Source organism: Pongo abelii, chromosome 19, assembly GCF_028885655.2.
Source record: "Pongo abelii isolate AG06213 chromosome 19, NHGRI_mPonAbe1-v2.0_pri, whole genome shotgun sequence".
Lineage (NCBI taxonomy): Eukaryota > Metazoa > Chordata > Mammalia > Primates > Hominidae > Pongo > Pongo abelii.
In genome coordinates, this window is record NC_072004.2 from 91,617,233 (window position 1) to 91,644,618 (window position 27,386).

The following is a 27,386-nucleotide window of genomic DNA, read 5'->3' on the forward strand; positions in this document are numbered from 1 at the left end:
GGGCGACAGGGCAAGACTCTGTCTCAAAAACAACAAAAAAAAACAAAAAATAGTTTACACGGCTGAATGCAGTGGCTCACACCTGTAATCCTGGCACTTTGGGAGGCCAGGAGTTCAAGACCAGCCTGGGCAACATAGTGGGACTGTTTCTACAAAAAGAAAAAAAAAAGTTATGATATGGATTAGCAGAGGACATAAACCTCTCGTGTTACCAGCATTTAAGATTTTAATAAGTAGAAAATATGGCTAAGGACTACATTCTATTCTATAATTATAACAACCTTTACCCTAAAGTTCAGTGCTGCCTTCTATAGATAAAGTGGGCTGGGTGTGGTGGCTTATGCCTATAATCCCAGTACTTTGGGAAGCTGAGGCAGGAGGATCGCTGGAGCCCAGGAGTTCAAGATCGGTTTGGGCAACATAGTGAGACACCGTCTCTACAAAAAAATAAAAGATTAGGGCCGGGCGCGGTGGCTCACGCCTGTAATCCCAGCACTTTGGGAGGCCGAGGCAGGAGGATCATGAGGTCAAGAGTTCAAGACCAGCCTGGCCAAAACCCTGTCTCTATTAAAAATACAAAAATTAGCTGGGCGTGGTGGCGGGCGCCTGTAATCCCAGCTACTCGGGAGGCTGAGGCAGAGAACTGCTTGAACCCGGGAGGTGGAGGTTGCAGTGAGCTGAGATCACGCCACTTTCCAGCCTGGGCGACAGAGCGAGACTCTGTCTCAAAAAAAAAAAAAAAAAAATTAGCCAGGTGTAGTGGTATGTGCCTGTAGTCCCAGCTCCTTAGGAAGGCTGACGTGGGAGAATTGCTTGAGCCTGGGAGGTTGAAGCTACAATGAGCTATAATTGTGCCACTGCACTTCAGCCTGGGTGACAGAGGCAGACCCTGTCTAAAAAAACACTAAAATGTAAAGATAAAGTATATGTCTGATTAATTTCTGTAATAATCAGGGCTACTATTTTATTTGATTGGCCTGGAAAGACCATCTTAGAGAATGAAGTGTGCTGCTTAGGGACACAATTTATGTGTAATCAACTGTTAAGCTATTTGACTCATAAGTCTTTGACAATACAATACAGACTTTTATATAACAGTTTCATTAACAGTTAAGCCCACTATGCATCTCTTTAAGTGCTGAAAAAGTTAACCAGATTTTTCTTTGAAATGCAAAACCAGTAAGTATAGTTTCCCGTCAGATGGGGTACACAATGACAACAGGAAACAGAGGTGAGAGTGTGCACACTTGGTTTCAATATGTTTCAAAGAAATTTCGAGGAAATTCCTACAACACAGATGCTTCAGTTCCACTACTGAATACCACAGCAGTTCTTTGTACTCTGGTTTGTTAAGAAACATGGCATCAAACAACGAAACAAAAGTTCAAGCACTTAGTGGCACTTTTCAAGTCAGCAAAATTTACATTATAAAGTTCCTTTCTCCAAGCTTTTATATGACTATTTTTATACTTCATTTTTCACTCCCTGCTCTGTATTATAGCTATGTATGTCCAAGTCTGATCTTCTCCATGAAATTATAAACTTGAGGGCAAAATCCATGTAGGAATCCTCTTCGTGTTACCCCTAGTGATTAGACCAGCACACGCAGAAGGCAGAAATAGATGTCTGTAGAATGAATACACGAACAACAAGATCTTCAGAAGAGTACAGCACGTGCCCATGGTGACTCTTTAGATTTTGAATATTCGCCCCTCAGACTAAATGGCAGACTGGTACAATTAATGCTCACAAAATAACTGAAAAACACAGACCACCATGTGTTTTTAAATTAAGGGTTTGTGGAGTAATACTGAGTAAGCTCGACTAGGAGCTGAAACCCTCTGGTTCTGCCAGTGAGTTGTATGAAAGACTGGAAAATGAAGATGAAATGATTTAATAAAACAAGTATGATATCAACAGCCAGAAGACACAGGTTCTTGTTTCAGCTCTCCCACTTTTTTTTTTTTTTTTTTTTGAGACAGCATCCGCTCTCTTGCCCAGGGTGACTGCGACGGCCATCACTGCAGTCTCAACCTCTCAGGCTCAAGTGATTCTCCCACTTCAGCCACATGAGTAGCAGCCGCGCGCCACCACACCTAGGTAATTTTTGACTTTTTGTAGAGACAGGACCTCGCTGTTTCCCAAGCTGGTCTCAAACTCCAGAGCTCGTGATCCTCCCGCCTCGGCCTCCCAACATGCTGGGATTACAGGCATGAGCCACAGCACTCAGCCTTCTCTCACTTCATACACAAGACTTTGGGCAAATAACTTAACATCTCTGAACATCAATGTCCTCATCTGTAAAATGAGATTTATAGCTTCTGTCTATCTCATAGGGTCATTAAGATCAAATAAAAATGTTTTGAAAACCATATAGTGCTATAAAAATATGTTATCATTAGTGATCCTTAGTGATTAGCATTAGTGATAACATCTTCATTAAAGAACTTGCAATGCTATTTTGAATGCTTGGAAAAAATAATGCACAAATGAAATACAAGCAATTAGATAAGTATCTCTTATCTACAAATCCCAAAGCACTTGAAGTAAATACAATTAGGATATATCTCACTTGGTTGTGACCCAGAAGAATTATTGTAGATCTACCCTATATTCTACTGGAATTTAACCTCTTGGAAACAGCTACCCCCAGCACCCCCTACCCACGGACACATATAAGTTTCTACCACAGTGACTGAAAGGCTCTCTGAGATTCTCGGTTTATGATCACTAGGGAAATGGAAGACACTGTCTAAGGTAACGTGAGAGTTAAGTAAGTTCTCCTTTTGTCTGTTGTGACTCTGATTGTCTAACAGACAAACGTGACTTCTGAAGCCTGATCCGAAACAATCAGGAGCTGAGCGAGAAAACAAAGCAGAGGTCTGAGGCACAGCTCCTGGGCAGGCTCTCCCGCATTCTGCAGTGAGGCTGCCGCACCCATAGTTTCAGATCTGAGATTAGCGCCTGGCCGAGGGCTGCTTGATGCAGAAGCAATGCTGCCCTGCTACCCCTCCCACCTCCACATCCACAGACAGCCTTGGGGGACACGGCTACCACTTCTCAGTGGTACACATCCACAAACAGGGACTCCCTGGACTACATGGGAACCAGGCCACAGAGAAGGCAATCGCATTTCTATTAATCACCTCTTTCCAAGGCACATTCTGTTTTTCTGTTGGTTTGTTTATCAAGGTATATAATTTATATACAGTAAAATTCAGCCTTTTTGGTGTACGGTTCTGTGAATTTTGACAAACACACACAACAGTGTAACCACCATTACAAACAAAATAAAGAACATTTCCATTACCCCCACATTCCCTTGTGCCCCCTCTGGTCAACTCCTCCATGCACCCCAGTCCCTGGCAACCATTGATCTATTTCTTATCTCTATCGTTTTGCTCTTTCCAGAATGACACAACACTCTCTACAATGCTTAAGTAAAATAGCCAAAGGCCTCATTCAGTTTGCATAGAACACCACGCACTCAGCCACCATAGGAGACTTTCAAATACATCAGAAATAGTGAAGCCAGAGTCTGATGGTGGGAAAGGCGGTAAATTCACTACAGCCTGAGATGACTCTGCAGGCTCTGCTGAAAGACCCCCGAAAGCAGGATGCTTCTTAGTGGGCTGTGAAGTGGATAGTTTAAACCCAAAGACAAATAACTCATTTAAAATTGTCTCTATAGAAATGGCCCATGTCCTCTTCCATGACTGTATAATATACAGTACCAGACACGATTAGGTTTCCTTCCAGTTTAGATAACTCTGCTTTCTTCTGAATTGCTACTAAAACAATAGTAAAGAGATTTAAAAACAGAGAGAAAAAAATATAAAACCACAAGAGCAGGCCGGGCACGGTGGCTCACGCCTGTAATCCCAGCACTTTGGGAGGCCAAGGTGGGCGGATCACGAGGTCAGGAGATCGAGACCATCCTGGCTAACACAGTGAAACTCTGTCTCTACTAAAAATACAAAAAATTAGCCAGGCGCGGTGGCGGGCGCCTGTAGTCCCAGCTACTCAGGAGGCTGAGGCAGGAGAATGGCGTGAACCCGGGAGGCGGAGTTTACAGTGAGCCGAGATGGCACCACTGCACTCCAGCCTGGGTGACAGAGCGAGACTCCATCTCAAAAAAACAAAACAAAACAAAACAAAACACAAGAGCAGAGGGAATGGGAGAGGACATTATAATAAAAACTTGGAAGCTGAAACACACACTGACAAGTGGAAAGCGATTCAGGAGAACAGAAAAGGCCGAAATCCCAAATGGCAGAAACATTCATGTCACAGAACTCCAGACAGGCTTAGGAAATGGAGGTGTGGGTCCTCCTAAAAATGGGGTATAGCAAGGCTGGAAAAAGGAGACTGGGGTTGGTATGAAAAGCATTTAGACCCCTAGATCTTTTTCCAGACACCATGTAACCAGGAGATCACCTGTCTCTCCAACTTCATCGGTTATCGGGAAAATGAAAATAAATTCTACAAACCTATCACCACGGCTAAGATTAAAAAGATGGAAAATACTAAGTGCTGGAAATTCTAAACACTGCTAGTGGGAAAAAAAAAGAATTGGTGTAATCACTTTGAAAAGTGGTTAGCGGTATCTACTACAGCATATTCTATGACTCAGCAGTTCTCCTAGCTATAGCCTTAACAGGTATGCATACACATACGCAACAAAATACATGCAATAATAGAACGTCCATAGCAGCACTATGTGTAACAGCCAAAATGCCCAAAAAAGCTCAATGCCTGCAAACAATAGAGTGGATAAATTATGGTGTATTCACACAATGAAATACTATACAGCAATGGAAATGAACCGTACACAGCACAGGAATAGTTCGTTCCTTCTCGTTGCTGTACGCCATTGAGGTAGGATGTAGCACTTGACTCAGGAAGTGACACTCACCTCCAGAGGTGGGGCTCGGACATCGGACTAAATTGAGGACAAGCTAAAACAGGGACTAGGCAGAAGCAGCTTTCCGTAAGATAGTCCGTACCTCCCATACCTGTCAGTCAGTGTGTGCCATGTCAGTTTACTATTGCCATGGCAACACCTGGAAGTTACCACCCCTTTCCATGGCAATGACCTAATGACCCGGAAGGTACTATCCTTCTTGAAATTTCTATATAATTTGTCCCTTAATTTGCACATAATTAAAAGTGGGTATAAATATGATTACAAACCTGCTCTGAGACACTACTCTCAACACACTGCCTTTGGGTAGCCCTGCTCTGCAGGAGCAGTCACAGAGCTGTAACACTGCCACCTCAATAAAGCTGTTTTCTTCCACCACTGGCTCTTAAATTCTTTCCTGAGCAAAGCCAAGGACCCTCCTGGGCTAAGCTACCATGAGATAAATAAATGTCACAAAGATGCTGAGTGAAAGGAGCCAGACATTAAAGAGCAAATTGAACACAGTTCCACTTACATAAAGTTCAAACCAGGACAGAAGTTAGGATTGCGGTTACCTTAAGCTAGAGGTAACAACAGGAAAGGAGCAGAAGGGGAGCTTCTGGGGGTGCTGGCCATGTGCTACTTCTTCATCTGAATGCTGGCCACAGCGGAGGGCTCACTTTGTGAAAATCAACTGTGCGTGGATGACTTGTCATCATCTTTCTGTGTGTATGTTATACGTCAATAAGTATTTTTAAAGAGGACAAGTCAGCCCTAGGTAAATGGATCTAGAATGATCTCCAATATGATATACCATTAAATTAAAAAGCAAGGGCTGAAGTATGTATGGGAGCGTAGTCATGTGCTGGCATCCCAACCTTCCCCAACCCCCTCCCCAGGTCTCTGTACCCCTGCTGTGGAGAGTTTTGGCTACAAACAGCCATAGCTACCCCTTCTCCAAGAACTGGGAACCAAAGCCACCTGATCCAAGAGTCTTCCTGATTCCCTATCTCACTCCAGGACAGCCACCAACAGCCAGTGACTGATTGACAGGGCTGTACAAAAAGCTGGCCCCTTTACCTTGAGATGAAGCATCTCTGTGGTACAAGCTGTACTCCAAAGCTTTCCCGTGGGACCAGGCCAAAATGGGTCTTGGCCAAGACCGCACTCATATTTGGTTTTGCTCTACTGCCCCATCTGTCTTCCTCATCTCTAGAGAGCATTCCCTCAATAAATAGCTTTCACAAAGATCTCCATCTCAGGCTTTGCTCCCAGAGAACCCAACCTAAACCGGTTGATATCAGATGTTGTCTACGCATGGAATTTGGGGGTGGATCACCCACCGGCCAGATGGCAATGAGGACCCATCACTGAGGTGGGTGGAAAGTGGATGGTCCCCAGCATGCTGTAGACATTCTCCTGTGGTGAAGGGGAATAGGAGACACGGGGCTGTATAACATCCAGGTGATTTTGATGTCTTTGGTACAGGAGGTACAGGAGAAACAGTTACAGTAAGGACTGTGAAACTGGGTGACTGCTATTAAGAGGACTGGTTCATTGAAAAGAGAAAATGAGTTTCAGGTGTAGCAATCAAAAATGTAAAGCCAACTATGAGGCTGGATGTGGTGGCTTACGCCTGTAATCCCAGAAATTTGGAAGGCTGAGGCAGGAAGATCACTTGAGGCCGGGTGTTTGAGACCACCCTGGGCAACACAATGAGACCCCATCTTTATAAGAAAAGCTAAAAATAAAGAAATAAAGCCAGCTATGATAGTCAGTAAGCTTCCTTTGGCAATTTTTACTTATTTATTAATTTATTTGAGGTAGGGTCTCAATATGGCACCCAGGCTTGGAGTGCAGTGGTGTGAACATAGTTCACTGCAGCGTCAAACTCCTGTCTCAAGCCATCTTCCCACCTCAGCCTCCTGAGTGCTGGGATTACAGATGTGCCACCATGCCAGGCTACTTTGGCAGCATTTAAAGGCAATCATTTCCTGCAGGCACAAGACCTAATTTTAAGAGTGGCAGAATCGAAAAGGATGAACTCTCAGCCTATACTAGTCTACTGTGCCAGATTCAGGCCCTGGTAGGGAAGGAGTGAACTCTAAGACTTGAGATGGGAATGTCTGTGTATATTTATTTGAGGAACATGAACCCCAGATTCCCTAGGCTTGCAAATAGCCCTCTCCCTTGAAGATGGGAGGAACCTGCTCCTCCACCCCTCATGATTACACAGAGGTCTCAAATGAGGCGAGTAACTTAAAAGACAATGGTCACCCTACAGAGAACCTGCCCCCACCTTCCTTTCTGGCCACCCAACCATAATTAGGGCCATCATCTGAGTATCACTCAACCGGGGCCTGCTGGACCTGCAAAGAGAGGAGAGGGCTTATCATGCCAGAGGTGCTTGGGACCTGGCCAACAAAGGCACTAGCAGGACCTGGAGGATGTGTGGGAGGGGTTCCTGAGGGTGTTGGAATACAAAGTTGGATGAGGGAGAGCCTGTTGATATGGGGACATTCTCTTATGACACAGAATAAACACCTTGGCAAGAGCCTTGGATCTGATATGTGCTGGGGGAGAGGGGTTCTTGGGAGCTTGGAAAAATGATGGATCACACTAAATGATTCCAGAACTGCCACAGAGGTCTTTAGAGGAAAAGTTCAAAAGGCTTAGTGCCTACTCCACGAGAATGGGTCTGCACATAAAGTGGGAAAATCCACTAGCTGGCTGTGTCCTCTGGGGGGGCCTGAACATACTCTAATTACCACACCCTAGATTCTGCCCCACATTGGTTACCAGCATAGATTCTGCCGTATGCATCAGTGTCCTCTTCACTTCTACTGCAGCCTGAGGTCAGACCTCCATCAAATCTCAGCTGGACAACTGGTTACCCTGTATCCATTCTCTTGACTCTCTAATCTACCTTCTACACTTCATCTGAGAGATCTTTTAAAATGTGTCTTCTGTGAGCCCCAGTTTAAAGCCCATTAGTGGTTCCCCACACCTACAGGACAAAAATACGAAGCTCATAGGGAGGCATACCAAGCCCCTTGGTCCAGGCCTGGCGTCTCAGTCTTATCTCTTGCGAAGTCTCCTCCCACCCTCTGGATGCTACACCAGCTTATGCTGAATCATCAGCAGTGCACAGACCATTTGTTGGTTAGATGTCTCTGTGCCTCTGCTCATGGGCCCTCCTCCAACGTGTTCATGTTTCCTAGCTGTACAACTCCTTCAGGGAGGGACTGCATTTCATCGGTATTTCTAGTGTCTAACATCAGCCTGGAGGACAATGGATATTCCATAGAATGTAAATGATTGAGGGAATAATGAAGGAGTGAGCCAGTCAGTCAGTGATTTGTGTAACAGAGAGGGGAAAGAAGATCAAAGTTGGCAACGTGTAATGATCATTTAAGAAAACTATCTTCTCAACTAGTACAGAGACCAGATTAAAATATGAACAAAGAAGAAACTATTCCTTCCTCTACTTTCTCTTCCTCCTTTTCCCAGTGTACTTATATTCCAAATTGGTTTTGGCTGGAGTGCAGTGGCTTGATCACAGCTCACTGTGGCCTCAACCTCCCAGGCTCAAGTGATCCTTCCACCTCAGCCTCTTGAGTAGCTGGGACTATAGGCACGCTCCATCATACACAGCTAATTTCCTTTATTTTTTGTAGAGGGTCTCACTATGTTGCCCAGGCTGGTCTTGAACTCCTGGGCTCAAGTGATCCTCCCACTTTGGCCTCCCAAAGTGCTGGGATTATAGATGTGAGCCACTGTGCCCTGCCAAAAGCAGCTGAAAGTTAAAAAAAAAAAAAAAAAAAAAAAAGGAACAGCTGGCAGGAAGAGCCACATCAATACTAATAGGTATAAACACTGATTCAGCTTCTCTGGGAGTGCCCCTTTTCATCACTGGTGAGCTCAATGTGAAGTGTGACTGCACTTGGTGACGCAGCTTCCCACTGCCACCTGCTCATGCTACTGGGACCCCTGTCTCTCTGAAGATCCACCTACCACAGAAATCCAACTCCATAAAACAGAGGTCTCAGGGCAGGAAACTTCTGGAACAGAAGCCCCATAAAAATCCCCTTTATAGGGCCAAGTAAATGCTTGGACCTATTAATAGCTTTCCAAAGTTCTCTTTCTTTTGCTACTTATTTTCCAAAGGTATAGTTAACCTTCCACAAACTGTTAGGCCTCATATTTTATGCTCTTATATATCTTAAAAAAACCCAACCCTATACTATTCTCTATAAAAGTAACCAGTTTTTTTCCTGTTATCTCTGGAATCATGAGAGAGTTGAAACTAACTCGAATAAAATCTACAATCTGGTTATACTTTCTTGGTACTTGAAAATATGACTATGATGTTATCTACACACAGCAAAATAGTCTTTGTTAGTGTATTCAGTATTCATTTATTAAGTAACTGGGAGCTACTTTCCCTAGAAGGGGGCATTTGAAATAATGTCCTCATCTTTATTAAGGACGAAAAGTAATATAAATTGAATAAAGTGCTTTTTGTAAGCACATAAAAACAAGTTAAATTTCAAAACAACCTACAACAAGCCTACATAATTTCATAAAACTAGGCATTTTAGGTTGGGCGCGGTGGCTCACGCCTGTAATCCCAGCACTTTGGGAGGCCGAGGCGGGCGGATCACGAGGTCAGGAGATGGAGACCATCCTGGCTAACATGGTGAAACCCCGTCTCTACTAAAAATACAAAAAAAAATTAGCCGGGTGTGGTGGCAGGTGCCTGTAGTCCCAGCCACTCCAGAGGCTGAGGCAAGAGAATGCCGTGAACCTGGGAGGAGGAGCTTGCAGTGAGCCGAGATCGCGCCACTCCACGCCAGCCTGGGCGACAGAGCGGGACTCTGTCTCATCAAAAAACAAAACAACAAAAAAAAAAACTAGGCATTTCTTCCCTAGCCCAGTAGCCAAAAGGCAGGAGCAACCCAAGTGTCTGTCTATTGATGGATGAATGGATATACAGTGTATCTATATAATGAAATATTATTCAGCCTTAAAAAGGAAATTCTGATACATGCTACAACATGGATGAACCAAGGACATGCCAAGTGAAATAAGCCAGTCACAAAAGAACAAATATTCTATGATTCAACTCGTATGAGGTACCTAGAGTAGTCAAACTCATAGAGGCAGAAAAGAGAATGGTGGAGGCCAGGGGCTGGTAGGAGAGGGAGATGGGGAGTCAGTGTCCAATGGGGACAGAGTTTCAGTTTTGTGAGATGAAAGGAGTTCTGGAGACTGTACAACAATGTGTGATGAGCAGGGTGGTCACCCCTGGGGAGGGCGTAGAAGTAGGGAGACATGTATTATAAGAATGCCTTAAGTGAAACTCTTTAAAGCCCTAAACCATTTTAAAAGTATGAATATTCATCCCCCAGTTCTTTTACTGTCAGGTTGCTGAAAAGCAGGCCGCATCCATACTGAATCTCATACCATTTTGAATCAATTGTTTCTAAAGGTGAATTACTGCATGTTGGCACCAAGAGGACTGAGCTCCCCGGCTCTGCTCCTCCCCATGCTTACTCTGGTTTTCTGTCTTTCTCCACAAGCCCCCAGACACTTCCTGGCACACATCCCAACCCCACTGAGCAGACCCTACCTTTCCTGTAGTTCACTAAAAAATTAAAACCATTATTTTGTGAACTCCCTTAATTTTCCTACTTCTAAATATTCTTCTAAACCTATTTCCTTCCTCTACTTGGAAGTATTCCCACCTCTATTTTTAAAGAAAATTAAAATACTTTTCATTTAAAAATGAAAACATGTTCACTGGAAAAAATTCAAACAACATAGAAGAATATGAAGAGCCGGGCACAGTGGCTCACACCTTAATCCCAGCACTTTGGCAGGCCGAGGCAGGAGGATTGTTTGAGCCCAAGAGTTCAAGACCAGCCTTGGCAACATAGTGAGACCCTGGTCTCTACAAAAAAAAAAAAAAAGAAAAAGAAAAAGAAAAAATTTTAAATTAGCTGTGCATAGTATCATGCATCTGTAGTCCCAGCTACCAGGAAGGCTGAGGTAGGAGGACTGCTTGAGCCCAGGAGTTCCAGGTTACAGTGAGCTATGATTGCACCACTGCACTCCAGCCTGGGTGACAGAACAAGCTTCTTTCTCAAAAAAATATAAAGAAAATTTTAGAAAATATGAATTAAGAAGTGAATACCCGCCTTCTTGATATATCCCAAGAGTTACCATTGTAACAGTTCAAAATGCATTGTAATAGTATATTTTTGTAACTATAAATATATGTACATAAATGCACACATGTACATATATTATTTTTATCTGAAATGAAATCAGACTCTACATTATATACTGCAACTTGTTTTATTCAGTAAGTGATGTGGTTGAGGACATATTGCCTTCTCGGTGGACGCAGATCCATCTAATTTTTGCTGAATGACAGTTCATGGCATAGGCACATTATAATTTATTTAACCATTCCACTATAATAGCCATTAGATATTTTCTAATTTTGCACTACTACAAGTAATGCTACAATATACATTGTAAATAGGAATCATTTCACACTCTTCAAAATATTTCTGTAGGAGAGATTCGGAGAGGTGAAACAGCTGGGCCAAACGGTATGCACAGCTCAAAATTTAATCAATATTTCCAGGCTAAAGGACAAAAAAAATTGTAGTAAAATTATAAAGGAAGGAAGAAGGAAAGAAGATAGCATGCAAAAGGCAAATAACCCAATCTCAGTTTCTCTCTCTCTCTCTCTCCCCTCTCTCTCTCTCTCTCTCACACACACACACACACACACACACACACACACATGGGCATGAGAAAGACACCCGTTCCCACCATGGGCTTTAGGCCTGTAGGGCAGTAAGTGCCAGGTCCTTGTTCTGTGACCTATTAGGCCAGTTACTCCAAGTCCAAGGCACAAATAAATCTCCAAACATAACACATGCACAGCATCTGGGGTAAGTGGTGGCCTCTCAAAGAGGCTGTTCCTTGGAGTGTCCTTTGCCTCAACTCACACTGCCGCAGTTCTCTAATCTGCACTGTATTCATTTTATTTTCTGTTTTTTAGACACATTTTAGTCTGATCACACATGGTGCAAGAACACACAAGTCATAAATCAAATGTAATCAGATGTTAAAGATGGGTCTTCAAATATTACAGCAATGATGCCACACTTGCCTGTGAGCTCTCTGACATAAAATCACATCCACACCTCAGTGGCCACCACATCATTCAGCAAAGCTTCCTTAACTGTGAGCTATTAGAGCATTACTATTTTTTTTCAGGCTCTGAATAGTTCTAGGGATCTCACCAGAGGTTGGAGGACACTGCTCAGCCTTGGCATAGTACCAAAAAGTGGCCAATCGAGGCTTCAAACAAGTCACAACAATGATCATCAGCCCTGCTGCAAGGTTATAAATTGGTCCATAGTTCTAGGGTAGAAAGTCTGCACTATGTTTATTTGCAATGCTGTTAATCCTATTCAGGTATTTCATATATTTTTTCTTAAAATAAATGACTTCCTAACTGGTCTTCTTATTTCCTGTCTTTCTGATTCATTACTTATACTGTGAATTCATTTATAGAATGAAATGTGAATTCATTTAGAATTCGCATTTCTAAAATGCGAATTAGATTGTAATAGTTATCTTTTTTTTTTTGAGAGAGGGTCTCGTCCAGCCCAGGCTGGAGTGCAGTGGCATGATCTCAGCTCACTGTAACCTCCGCCTTCTAGGTTCAAGTGATTTTTATGCCTCAGCCTCCCAAGTGGCTGGGATTACAGGCATGCACCACCATGCCCGGCTAATTTTTGTATTTTTAGTAGAGACAGGGTTTCACCATGTTGGCCAGGCTGGTCTCAAACTCCTGGCCTCAAGCAATCCACCCACCTCAGCCTCCCAAAGTGCTGCCACTACAGGCGTGAGCCGTCAGGTCCCGCCATCATTTTTTGGGTCCTTAAAATATTCCTGCAAGGTAATTTTATAGATGGGGAAACTGAGACTCACTGATTGGCCAGCACCTTAACCAACATGACAAAGTCAGTCAGTGGCAAAGCCATTCATGACTATGACCTCTACTGCCATAGAAGGAAAAGTAAAAACTTTTTTTTTTTTTTTTTTTTTTTTTTTTTGAGATGAAGTCTTGCTCTTGTCACCCAGGCTGGAGTGCAATGGCGCGATCTTGGCTCGCTGCAACCTCTGCCTCCTGGGTTCAAGCAATTCTCCTGCCTCAGCTTCCTGAGTAGTTGGAATTATGGGAACCCGCTATCATGCCAGGCTAATTTTTGTATTTTTGTAGAGATGGGGTTTCACCATGTTAGCCAGGCTGGTCTTAAACTCCTGACCTAAGGTGACCTCCCCGCCTCAGCCTCCCAAAGTGCTGGGATTACAAGCGTGAGCCACCACGCCTGGCCTGTAAAAAGTTTTGTATTTTTTTTGTTTTTTGAGACAGAGTCTCGCTCTGTTGCCCAGGCTGGAGTGCAGTGGCACCATCTCAGCTCACTGCAAGCTCCGCCTCCTGGGTTCACACCATTCTCCTGCCTCAGCCTCCCTCAGCCTGTAGCTGGGACTACAGGCGCCCGCCACCACGCTCGGCTAATTTTTTGTATTTTTAGTAGAGACTGGGTTTCACCGTGTTAGCCAGGATGGTCTCGATCTCCTGACCTCGTGATCGACCCGCCTTGGCCTCCCAAAGTGCTGGGATTACAGGTGTGAGCCACTGCGCCCAGCCCATAAAAACTTCTTAATACAATATTGATGGCTCTTCAGATATGAACCCAATTTGTCTTTCCAGCCTCAACTCCAACCAGCATCCCTCACAGTCCAATCTTTATTGACTACTCACCACTCTGAGCACCAAAAGCACACTTCTGCATCTTTATGCTTCCTTGTATTGTTTATTAATTAATTCTGCCTCAGATGCCTCTCCTCATCTCCCCTATCTAGGAAATCCTACTTATCCCTGCAGGTTAAAGGAGTCACCTCCCAGAAGCCCCTTCGCTGGAGAAAGGGCATCCCCACTGGTCTGTGCTCCAGGGCACTCTGTTCCTCTCTCGTAGAACCTATCACAGTCCCTCGCAGTGGGGGCACATCAGCTGCCCCACTCTGCAGCAAGCATCTTCAGGTCAAGGGTCATGTCTTTTCATCTCTGCATTCCTAGTTCCCAGCACAGTATCTGACTCATAAATACTTGTTGAATGAATGAATAGCAACAGGACTAACAGAATCATGTTATCTTTTTTTGCCACAAAGCTCTGTATGTGCAAAACTCTATGTTACAAATGGATATACTATCAAGTTCCTTTAAATAACTTGCTCTTCCTGACACGTGATAAAAGTGTTCAATTTACAGAAACTGGATTTGAGTACAACTTTTGGTATATCTGTACTAGAGAAAGAAGAAAAGTACACTGTATGCATCTTATTTCTTTTCTTTCTTTCTTTCTTTTTTTTTTTTTTTTGAGACTGAGTCTCACTCTCACTCTATCACCCAGGCTGGAGTACAGTGGTGCGATTTTGGCTCACTGAAACCTGTGCATCCTGGGTTCAAGCGATTCTCCTGCCTCAGCCTCCCGAGTAGCTGGGATTACAGGCACCCGCCACCATGCCCAGCTAATTTTTGTATTTTTAGTAGAGGCAGGGTTTCACCATGTTGGCCAGGCTGGTCTTGATCTCCCGACCTCAAGTGATCCACCTGCCTCGGCCTCCCAAAGTGCTGGGATTACAGGCGTGAGCCACCGTGCCTAGCCTCCTTCCTTCCTCCCTCCCTCGCTCCCTCCCTTCCTCTTTTCTTTTCTTTCTTTCTTTTTCTTTCTTTTTTTTTTTTGACAGGGTCATGCTCTGTCACCCAGGCTAGAGTGCAGTGGCACAATCATGGCTCACTGCAGCTTTGACCTCCTGGGCTCAAGTAATCCTCTAGCCTCAGCCACCCAAGTAGCTAGGAATACACGTGTGACCACCACCCCTGGCTAATTTTTTTTTTTATAGAGTCAGGGTTTTGCTATGTTGCCCAGGCTGGTCTCAAACTTCTGGCCTCAAGTGATCCTCCCGCCTCAGCCTCCCAAAGTGCTGGGAATAGGGATAAGCCACCATGCCTGGCACATTTTAGTTCTTAAAATAATGCCAGCGGCTGAGCGCAGTGGCTTAGCCCTTTGGGAGGCCGAGATGGGTGGATCATGAGGTCAAGATATTGAGACCATCCTGGCCAAGATGGTGAAACTCCGTCTCTACTAAAAATACAAAAATTAGGTGAGCGTAGTGGTGCACGCCTGTAGTCCCAGCTACTCGGGAGGCTGAAGCAGGAGAATCGCTTGAACCTGGGAGGCAGAGGTTGCAGTGAGCCAAGATCGTGCCACTGCACTCTAGCCTGGTGACGGAGTGAGACTCCATCTCTAAATAAATAAATAAAAAGAATAATGCCAGCTGTGCAGCCCTGATTGCAGGGAGCATGAGGAAGAAGAAACTGTGTCAATGGGGCCCAGCTACAGAACACACAAGAGGATACAGACTATTAGGAGCTAGGCTAAAACTCAACTACTTTCCTTATAAAACTAGAGGAGTGGTTTGAACTCCTGTCTACAAAAGGCAGGTAGAGGCGGGGCACAGTGGCTCATAGCTATAATCCCAGCACTCTCAGAGGCCAAGGCAGGAAGACTACTTGAGCGAAGGAGTTTGAGACCAGCCTGGGTTATATAGTAAGACATTCTCTCTATAAAAAAATTTTTTTAAAACCAGACATGGTGGGGCATGCTTATAGTCCCAGCTACTGAAGAATCTGAGGTGGGAGGATCACTTAAGCCTAGGAAGTCGAGGCTGCAGTGAGCTGTAGGTGTGCCACTGTACCTCAGCTTGGGCAACAGGGCAAGACCTTGTCTCAAAAGGAAAAAAAGGGCAGGAAGGAGTCAAGGCATTACTTGACTAATTTCTAAGCCTCTAATAATTTAGAGTTGGGCAGTAATTATCCCAACAAAACAAGATCTAACTCAATAAAGGAGCAGAAAAGCAACACCAGCTCTTCCGCCACCTAGGAAGGGAAGAGATGGTCTTTATTTAACATTTTATAACTGATTCACAGACACCTTAGTTCCTCTATATAGGGGACCAGAGCAGAAAGACCTTCAGAAGCACAGTTTACTACTTAAGACAGTATTTAAAAATCAGTGAAGAGGCCAGCCAAGGTGGCTCATGCCTGTAATCCTAGCACTTTGGGAGGCCGAGGCGGGTGGACTGCCTGAGGTCAGGAGTTTGAGACCAGCCTGGAACAACATAGTAAAACCCTGTCTCTACTAAAAATACAAAAAATTACCTGGGCATGGTGGTTCCCTCTTGTTGCCCAGGCTGGACTGCAATGGCGTGATCTTGGGATCTCGGCTCACTGCAATCGGCTCACTCCAGCCTGGGCAATAAGAGTGAACCTTTGTCTCAAAAAACAAACAAACAAACAAAACACTGAAGAATCCTACCTAGAACGACAAGCAGCTGTAGAAATAACCAACTGGAAAGGTAGCAAGTATAGCTAACATTGCTGCATGCTGCTTTTTGTCCAGCAATTACAAGGAATCTTCCAAGCATTACATTATCCTAAAGTCAGAACTATCTCCATGCTACAAGCAGGTAATCTGAGTGCCTGAGTGATACGTTTGCCAAGGTTACAAAGAGTTTAATGGTAAGATATAAATAAAACTTGAAATCTAGATTCCAACTCTCTTCCACCATCTTTCTGTATGTACACACCCTCTAGTTTCTTTAAATCTGACCCTTAAGACTTGATAATAAATTTGGCTTTGGGCCGGGCTTGGTGGCTCACGCCTGCAATCCCAACACTTTGGAAGGCTGAGGCAGGAGGACTGCTCGAAGCTAGGAGATTGAGATCAGCCTGGGCAATAAAGCAAGACCCTGTCTCTACAAAAAAATTTTAAGAATTAGCCCAATGTAGTAGCATGCACCTTTATTCCCAGCTACTCGGGAGACCGAGGCAGGCAGATCATTTAAGCCCAGGAGTTTGAGGCTGCAGTGAGTTATGATCACGCCACTGCACTCCAGCCTGGATGACAGAGCAAGACCCTATCTCTAGGGAAAAAAAAAAAAAAAAAATTGGCTTTGATGGATTATCCTAAGTGGTAGATCTGTGGTGCGAAGTACAGCTCAGTCAAATGATACACTTTTTAGTCTGCTCATTCAGAAATGACAGGAAATTGCAGAAGCCAGGAAGTCTATGGCATTTATAGCTTAATATAACAATTAATTTTAACATATTTCACTGCCCATATTCATTCTCTCTGCAAAGAGGAGTCGTTCTTGCTGCATGCTGCTAGATGGCTTTAAAAGGTTGTTCTCTTTCTTGCTCCCCTGTAACCTAACACTCATGTGCTGACATCCAAGATCTTTTGCTAGAGAGTGGAAGTCAGCTGTTTAGAACTCAAGCTGCATGTCAATCTTCAATCTCTGGGCCTTCCCCTAGACAAGCATGTTGTGCAGTAATAGCAAAACCCAGAGAGAGGTCAGCTCAGCAGATGCAATTACACATGGAATACGAACTCTGAAGAGGCGCTCCAACAGAACGCATCACTGCTACTCGTCTACTTTTATTTATTTATTTATTTATTTATTGAGACAGGTTCTTGCTCTGTTGCCCAGGCTGCAGTGATCATAGCTCACTGAAGCCTTGGCATCCTGGGCTCAAGAGATCCTCCCACCTCAGTCTCCTGAGTAGCTGGGACTAGAGGCATGCACCACCATGCCTGGCTAATTTTTATTATTTTATATTTTGTAGAGATGAGGGTCTTGCTATGTTGTCCAGGCTGGTTTTCCATTTCTAGGCTCAAGAGATCTATGGGCTTTGGCCTCCTGAGCAGCTGGGACTACAGGCGTGAGCCACTGTGCTGGCCTCATTCCACTTTCAGATATCAATATTTCAGAAATTGCACTTGAAGATCTACACAATGGACTCACAAACAGGATGTGGGCAGAGTTCTGAGTACACCTGGCCTAACTAGCAAAAATGGCAGAGTGGTTCATGCTCTGGATCCAGACTGCTAGGTTCCAATCCGGATCCCTTACAGGCTGTGCAGTCTTTAAACTCTCTGTGCCACATGTTCTTCACCTGTTGAATGAGGACCTTTTTCATTATGATGTGAGGACAAAATGAGACAACACAGATGAAAAGCTTAGAACAATCAGCCCTGGCAAAAACTAGGTGTTCAAATGTTAGCCATTATTATTATTATTATCAAATAACCTGTGGGGAAAAGAAAAAGAGAAACATGTGGCATTTATTCTCTATACTACATTTTTATATAGCTATATGAAGTTACTCTGATTTGCTTTCCTAATATAAAATTATGTCTTTTAAAAACATTTGCCAGCGCGGTGGCTCACACCTGTAATCCCAGCACTTTGGGAGGCCGAGATGGGCAAATCACCTGAGATCAGGAGTTCAAGACCAACCTGTCCAACATGGTGAAACCCCATCTCTACTAAAAAAACACAAAAATTAGCCAGGTGTGGTGGCAGGCACCTGTAATCCCAGCTACTCAGGAGGCTGAAGCAGGAGAATCACTTGAGCCTGGGAGACTGTGGCTGCAGTAAGCCAAGATCGTGCCACTGCACTCCAGCTTGGGTGACAGAGACTCTGTCTCAAAAAAAAAAAAAAATTCACTTGCTCTGTGTAACATTAAGCACACTTAATGATTACTACATAAAAGCAACAACAAAAAACTCCAATGTTGATGTTCTTTTTTTTTTTTAAAGTGGCGTTGATTGATTGATTGATTGATTAAGATGGGGGTTATGTTGCTCAAACTGGACTCGAATTCTCCTGGGCTCAGGTGATCCTCCCATCTCAGCCTCAGCCTCCTTAGTAGCTGGGACCACAGGCACATGCAACTGTGCCCAGCTTGATCTTCTTTGGGAAAAAGCCTCAACTTTAAGGTCAAGGCTGCTACCTAGCATTTCAGGAAGAGCTCAGTCATTCATAGGTCAGCATAGGCAAACTTGGGAAAAGTCTGCCAGTCAGCATAAACTTCAAGTTGAACCTAAAGCAGCATTTACTTCAAGCTTGTCCAACCTGCAGCCCAAGGGTAGACGGCTTTTAATGTGGCCCAACAGAAACTCGTAAACTTTCTTAAAACACTGTAAGATTTTTTTGCGTTTTTTTTTTCTTTTTTATCTCATCAGCTATCGTTACTGCTAGTGTATTTCGTGTGTGGCTCAATGTGACAATTCTTCTTCCAATGTAGCCCAGGGAACCCAAAAGATTGGACATCCCTGATTTACTTATTTTTATATATATTTACTTATTTTTATATCATCTTTATGGACTGAAAAGGCCAAAAATTTTTTAAATATATAAACTATCTTTACATCAGATGAAAGGAAAAAGACAGAAACAGACGCAAACATCAAGTCCATGTCATTAATAGAAGAAACGGCTACTTTCATTTTTGTTTTTGTTTTTTGAGACGGAGTCTCACTCTGTCGCCCAGGCTGGAGTGCAGTGGAGTGATCTCGGCTCACTGCAACCTCTGCCTCCTGGGTTCAAGCGATTCTCCTGCCTCAGCCTCCCAAGTAGCTGGGACTACAGGCGCACACCACCACGCCCAGCTAATTTTTGTATTTTTAGTAGAGATTGGGTTTCACCACATTGGTCAGGATAGTCTCGATCTCTTGACCTTGTGATCCGCCCACCTCGGCCTCCCAGAGTGCTGGGATTACAGGTATGAGTCACCGTGCCCAGCAGAAAGGGCTACTTTCAAAGCACGAGCTGACTCCCTGTGAGTGAGGAAATATTTTTATCTGGCTCTATCAGAAAAAAAGAAAGATCTTTCTACTCTAACTACCAAGGGAGTAGTAACAAAATCAAAGAGTAGACATTTGATAAGTATTAGTTGACATAACTTATTTGAAGCAGACAAGATTTGGTATTTTGAAAAGTGTACTACTGGACGAAAAATTAGCAGAGGGGTCACTCCAGATAGAAAGGAAGACAACCCGCTGGGCGCAGTGGCTCACGCCTGTAATCCCAGCACTTTGGGAGGCCAAGGCGGGCGGATCACGAGGTCAGGAGGTCGAGACCATCCTGGCTAACACGGTGAAACCCTGTCTCTACTAAAAATACAAAAAATTAGCCGGGTGTGGTGGCCGGCACCTGTAGTCTCAGCTACTAGGGAGACCGAGGCAGGAGAATGGCGTGAACCCAGGAGGCGGCGCTTGCAGTGAGCCAAGATTGTGCCACTGTACTCCAGCCTGGGCGACAGAGCAAGACTCCATCTCAAAAAGAAAGAAAGAAAGAAAGAGAACAATGAAAACCAACAAAATAATTATTTTTGTGTTAAAAGTCAAGATGGAAGACCATCATCAGATCAATCTTCCTAAAAAAGCAATTTCTCCAGGTCACTCACCTACCTACAAGTCTTAAATATTCCTCACGGTCTACAGGAGAGAGTAAAAAACCTATCAAGGCAACACAGCCGCCACCTACCTTTCTTTTATTTTTTTGAAACAGTCTCACTCTATCCCCTAGGCTAGAGCGCAGTGGGGCAACCTCAGCTCACTGCAACCTCCACTTCCTGGGTTCAATCGATTCTCCTGCTTCAGTCTCTGGACCAGCTGGGATTACAGGGGTGTGCCACCATCCCGGGCTAATTTTTGTGTTTTTAGTAGAGATAGGGTTTCACCATGTTGGTCAGGCTGGTTTCGAACTCCCAACCTCAGGTGATCTGTCCACCTCAGCCTCCCAAAGTGCTGGGATTACAGGTGTTAGCCACCGTGCCCAGCCCACCCTTCCAGTCGGGCCAGACTGGTTTCCTTATTTGTTCCAGGGAAGAACAAACCATGCTCATTTCAGCTTTGTATCCACAGCGCTTATCACAGTACCTGACACACAGTAGTTGCTCAGTAAATGTTTGCCAATTCAACAACTTGAATGCTCTTAGGCCTGTGCTGTGCTCTACTCCTGGAAAGGCCCCATCCAACCCACCGTTCTTCAAAGGCCAGTTCAACTCCCTGCACCTCTTCCCAGCACAACACTGAAGCAACCTGCCCTTGCCATTGTCTTCTCCCACTCTCAATTCCCACCAAATTCAATCACTTCTGATCTTTATTGTTAATTAAACATTTCCTGTTTCTGTGTTTTGTCTGCTCCATCAAACTGGCAGAATATTTCAAGGCAGTGAGGAGCACTGGAAAGATTACTGATCTGTGACCAGGCAAACCTAGTTACATGACTTTGAGAAAAATGTATATAAAACCCTTAGAACAGTGCTTAGAACATAGTGGGCACTTCCTAGCTTCTATTATTATGCATCCCTCCAAACACCTCAGTTCTCTCACTTATAAAATAGAGTGATAAGTCCTATGTCAAGTGGTCTTCATATGGAACAGGGGTCTCTAGGACCTTCCTAGCACACAGTAGCCACTCAATAGCCACCTGGCAGCTATTATTACAAAGCCTCCTGCATGATGCAGAGAAGGTGCTCAATAGAAATTTATGAGAAGGAACAAGTGAGAGAAATGTATTCTCATATCAACTCACATATCAAGAGAAAAATTTTCAGTCATTCATTCAACAATCATCTATTAAGGGCTTAACATTACGTGCCAGGCTTTGTTCTAGGTTTGGGATACTACAGTAAAAACAGTCCTTGCCTTATGAAACTTACGTTCTAAAGGAGGAGGCAGACAATAAGCAGAGAAAGAGACAAACCAATAAAAGGTTGGTGTTAAGTGCCATGAAGAAAAAAAAAAAGGTAAGCCCTTGGAAAAGGGTTGCCTAAAGAGGTGACATTTAGGGAGAGATCTGGATCCTCAAGAAAGCTTAATTTGTGAGACTCATCCTCTCCCTCACAAGACTCCAGGAGCTCTTCCAGTCCTCTAGCAACAAGAGACCCCATACAACCAAGGAGGCTGCAGTTTGTCTTCTAGTGCATCTCTCTCAATTCAGACCAAGCTACAAACTGCTGAACAAGCAACTGCAAACTTATTTTTGTTACACTTTTTGAATTGGCCACTTAAGCTCCAAGTGGGAGTAAACTGATTACAGCCATACCACAACTGGTCTGTTCCCCAGAAAGTTCAGATCGCTGTTCTCTCCAAACAGGTAACCTTCAGGATGAGTTGAGTCAAATTTCTCTCCTCCCATAATGAAGTGGCTGGCAAAATAGCTTCCTAGAGAGGAACAAACAGAAAAAAAATCAAACAAGCATAAAACAGTCAACCTAAATCTAGTAAAAAAAAAAAAAAGCTGATTTTAAAAATGTTAACCTTTTGGGCCGTGCATGGTGGCTCACACCTGTAATCCCAGCACTTTGGGAGGCTAAGGCAGACAGATCACCTGAGATAAGGAGTTCGAGACCAGCCTGGCCAACATGGCAAAACCCTGTCTCTACTAAAAATGTAAAAATTAGCCGGCTGTGGTGGCACATGCCTGTAGTCCCAGCTACTCAGGAAGCTGAGGCAGGAGGATGCCTTGAACCCAGGAAACAGAGGTTCAGTGAGCCGAGATCTTACCACTGCTCTCCAGTCTGGGCGACAGAGTGAGACTCCGTTTCAAAAAAACAAAAACAAAAAAGTTAACCCTCTGAATGAATAATTAGAGCAATTTCTAATCCCAAGAGTGTTTTCTTTCCTGATTTGGGACAATGGCACAAAATAAGTAAAATCATAGCAGGGAAAACCCCAGATACCAAACATAGAATAGATCACTGTTTTCCTTTTAACATTCTTAATTGAATTCTTCTAATGATCTGTTTAAAATACCTCCAGCCAAAAGACCAAAAGGTCCTACAATGCACATTAATGATCATATATATTTTTTGGTTCCTGACTTTTGCCATTAAATTTGAAGTATTTATTCCATGTATTGAAGAATCTCAGCTACAGGTATCAGCATATACATACACTGTGATATTGTAAAATATATGTTTGATCTTCAACCTTATTTCCTGGAATGCAACTCTTAAAATCCTTGGAATATTCAGGCTGGCATGGTGGCTCATGCCTGTAATCCCAGCACTTTGTGAGGCCGAGGAGGGCGGATCACTTGAGGTCAGGAGTTAGAGAGCAGCCTGGCCAACATGGTGAAACCCTGTCTCTATTAAAAATACAAAAATTAGCCAGGCATGGTGGCATGCACCTGCAGTCCCAGGTACTTGGGACGCTGAGGCAGGAGAATCCCTCAAACCCGGGAAGCAGAGGTTGCAGTAAGCTGAGATCACGCCACTACACTCCAGCCTAGGTGACAGAGCGAGACTCCATCTCAAAAAAAAAAAAAATCCTTGGAATATCCAAAGTGATGTCTTTTTTTTTTTTTTGTCTTTACATATGCTAATGAATTAACCAGTGCCTGGCAGCCCCTAGGTAGCCTCAGGATGGTGGCTGGTCACTGGAAAGAAAAGGCAGGATTAGAGGGTTGGGACTTTCAGCCCATCCCCCAACCACTGAGGAAGGGAGAGGGGATGAAAGTTAAGTTGATCATCAATGTCCAATGATGTAATCAACCATGCTATGTAATGAAGCTTCCATAAATACCCAAAGGACTGGGTTCAGAGAGCTTCCAAACAGGAGAATACTTAGAGGTTTCTGGAGGGTAACATGCCCAGAGACGGCATAGAAGCTCTGTGCCCCTTTTCACATAACCTCGCCCTATGTATCTCTCTCTGTATCCTTTGTAATATCCTTAATAATAAACTCGTAAATGTGTTTCCCTAGTTCTGTGAGTCTCTCTAGCAAGTTAATCAAACCCAAGGAGGGGGTTATGGGAACCCTGCTTTCTGGTTGGTTAGTTGGAAGCAGAGGTAAAACAACCTGGGGCTTGCGATGGGCATCAGAAGTAGGGGGCAGTCTTGTGAGATTACACCCTCAACCTGTGGGATGGGACACTATCTTCAAGTAGTATCAGAAGTGAAATGAAATGGAGGACACCCAGCTGGTGTCCTCTGCAGAACTGAGTGGTTGCTGGTGGAGAGAATCCCCACACATTCTGCTGACCAGAGGTCACAGAAGTTTTCTGTGCTGCTTGTGTTGCGAGTGTATAGGAGAAGCTGAGTTTTTTTCCTATATCCGCAGACACATACATTTCTTTGCCTAGATTTTCATAAGCCAGCTTATACCTACACACAGAAGTCTCAGTACCCACCCACCAATACTGCTATACCTCCATAACCTTCTATGATGAAGGTTCTTCACACTTTAACTTGCTGCAAAACATTATTGTTTCACAGGAAAATACGAATTTAAATAATACAGCTATCCTTGGCTTTCTTTACCAATTACTACACAGACTACGGTGTAAAATAAGGGGACAATTTAATGCTATGAAAGAAGGCTACACAAATACCCTCTCCACCTCAAATTCATTAACAGTGCTAATGGCCAGAACTGCTGGGACATCAGTCATGGCAGGGCCCCTCTGCCCCTTCTTAATCAGCCAGGAGGCAGAAACATTTTCAGTACAATATAATAACCAAATGAAATCACCAGTCAGGGGCCAAAATTCCCATCAGCCTCATCCGGACAAACCAAGGAACCGTGACAGGATATGATGGAACTGAGAAGTCACCAAAGGAGGCTTAGGTTATGCTGAAAATTACATCTGGGAATACATTTTAAGTTTGATGATTAAATGAATGCCTCTTACCTCTAATTTCTATTATCTAATTCTCCCATGAAGGTAAGCTGTCCAAAGTAAAGGACACATCCCATAATATACCTTTATCAACATTCTCATATACCCCATTTCTGAAATTAACACAAGGAACTTTTTAAGTGGCAAAAGGCTTGCTTGTGTATAATACAGTGAGGATATACACAAACTCCCTAAATCAGGTGCAATTTTTGTTGAAGATCTGTAGCAGGCAGGTGTGATGGGTCTTGCCTGTAATCCTAAAACTCTGGATGGCTGAGGCAGGAGGATTGCTTTAGGCCAGGAGTTCGAGACCAGCTCAGGCAACTTAGCAAGCTAAGCAAGACCTTGTCTCTACTAAAAACAAAAGAAATAAAAAATAAAAATACAAAAATTAGTTGGGCATGGTAGCATGCGTCTGTAGTTCTAGCTACTCAGAAGGCTGAGGCAGAAGGGTCGCTTGAGTTCAGGAGTTCAAGGTTGCAGTGAGCTATGATTGCCACTGCACTCCAGCCCTAAGTGACAGAGTGAGACCCTAAGGAAAAAAAAAAAAAAGAAAAAAGGAAAAAAAGATTTATAGCAAACTAAAAAAAAAGAAAAAAAGAAAAAAAATGAGATTCAGTACTTTGAACCTGTGGAGAAGCCATAGGAAGGAAGACAGAGAAGAAAATTCTAGCAAAAACTGAACCAAACATTCATTTTTAAAACTTTCTACACAGGGAGCTTTAGTCTAGAAACATCTATTAAACAAAGTAATGTGGATAAAATCACCACAAAGTGAGGCAACTATTGAATTAAACAAGCAGGAAAACATTCTTTGAGAGTAATAATGCAGCCCAAATCAAAGTAATCACTGAGGAACTCCTGAAAGTCACCCATCAAAACTTAAAAAGACAAAGGGCAGCCATCTGATACACTGATACAGCAGAGGAATTCATCATTTAGGAAAGCTTAATTATCAATTATTTATGTCTAGCACTTGCTAGCCCTATTTTCCAAGTACATAATTTATGGAGAGGGGAGGTACCTAGTTGCCTTAAGTAGAAGCAGCAATCTCAAATAATTTAAGTCATTTACTGATGAACTTCAGCAAGATATATTTCCTATGCATCAGGAATTATACATTTATCATATATTAGGTAAAATTAGTAAAGTTAAAGATGTTACACAGATGGATGGCTTGCCCAAATCATGAATAAAGAAAGGAGGAGAAGAGAGTTTGATGTCTGGAATTGTCTAGGTTGACCTCAGCATGGGACCACTGAGTTTCCAGTACCTGTGAGAGCTCAGGGGAAGGATCTGGGGCAGTAAAAATCCACGGATGATTGGCTTGGAGGTGGCCGTGATTAAACCTAGCGAGAGAGGACCACTAATGATTTGGGGGCTAAAGAGTTAAAAGCAGGCAACAGGGTTCAATTAGAAATGCCCTTTTATGCCATAATATTAAAAGAAAAGAAATGGCCACAAAAGATGTGTAGAGCTAATTGTAGTTTTGCCTTGCATTAAAATCAAGAATAGTCTGGGTGTGGTGGCTTACACCTGTAATCCTAGCACTTTGGGAGGCCAAGGTGGGAGGATCACTTGAGCCCAGGAGCTCAAGACCAGCCTAGGCAACATGGTGAGGCTCTGTCTATTTAAAAAAATAATAATAATAATACTATGGTGTATTCAGTCAGTAGAGTATTATGAAGCCATTCAAAGTGGTGTTGTAAATCTATATCTACTGACATTAAAAATGTTCACAATATATTACAATTAGACCCTCGTCTCTGCAAAAAATTAAAAAATTAGCTGGGTATGATGGCCCAAGCCTGTGGTCCCAGCTACTCAATAGGCTGAGGTGGGAGGATCACTTGAGCCCAGAAGGTCAGGCCTGCAGTGAGCCATGACTGCGCCATTACATTCCAGCCTGGGTAAAAGAACGAGACCCTGTCTCAAAAAAAAAAAACAAAAAACAAACAAACAAACAAAAAAACCCACAAAAGCTGTATAAGCTGTATACTTATAACTGGGAATGATTTTCTCAAAATTAAAAAGTTGGCAAAACTGTTCTTACTTTTACTTAAAATTAGCTTGAACACCTGTTCAATCACTCAATTAATAATTCTTTGGCAATATTAATTTCTAAACTTTTGGTTATTAAGGGGGAAATGCATAAAATGTGCAAGATTGTATGAATTAAATAGAGCTCCCCAAACCTTCATCTATTTTTTATTTGTTTGTTTTTGTTTTTCTGTAGAGATGGGGTTTCACCATGTTGGCCAGGCTGGTCTCAAACTCCTGGGTCAAGAGATCTGCCCGCCTCAGCCTCCCAAAGTGTTGGGATTACAGGTGTGAGCCACCGAGCCCAGCCATCCTCATCTTTTAAAAGGAAAACTATATTTATTTATTTGTATTTTATTTTACAACCAAAAATTTGCTTTTTCCTTTCTTTGAAATGAATCCCTCTAGCAACTTGCTTTCATTTAGACAAGTGAGAAAAGCAAATCAGCCTTTTTCAGACTGAATAAAGCTTTCTATTTGCTCAGTCTTTCTAGAGAGACAAATTGGTGCACAGTTATGTATAGCTACTAGATCATCAGATTACCAACACCAAACACATCAACAGTCCCCAAACAAGATGACTTCTAGACAACTTATGCATATTTTTACTTCTTAACACAGTGAACTGTGCTTCAAAATCAGTGGTGGGGGAAAAGAACTCTATTAAAGTACTTCTTTGCCTATTTGTTACCAGGAAAAACATATCACTCACAGATAAACTGCAGAACTCAACTAAAATACACCCGTGCCTATTTGCTAATGGGAAAAAAAACATATGTCACTAGTAGACAAACTTCGAGTGTTCCATTATTA

At 43.2% G+C, this 27,386-nt stretch overlaps 1 protein-coding gene across 4 annotated transcripts in view; it reads right to left on the reverse strand.

The window, feature by feature from the left end:
• Positions 1-27,386, reverse strand: part of RNF157 (ring finger protein 157) — a 95,986-nt gene that overhangs the window by 47,996 nt on the left and 20,604 nt on the right. For all 4 annotated transcript variants that reach the window (XM_054537378.2, XM_054537379.2, XM_024235492.3 and 1 more), the window contains exon 2: positions 21,957-22,075. In XM_054537378.2, the coding sequence (XP_054393353.2) occupies positions 21,957-22,075 (119 nt within the window). The remainder of the gene's footprint in view (positions 1-21,956; positions 22,076-27,386) is intronic.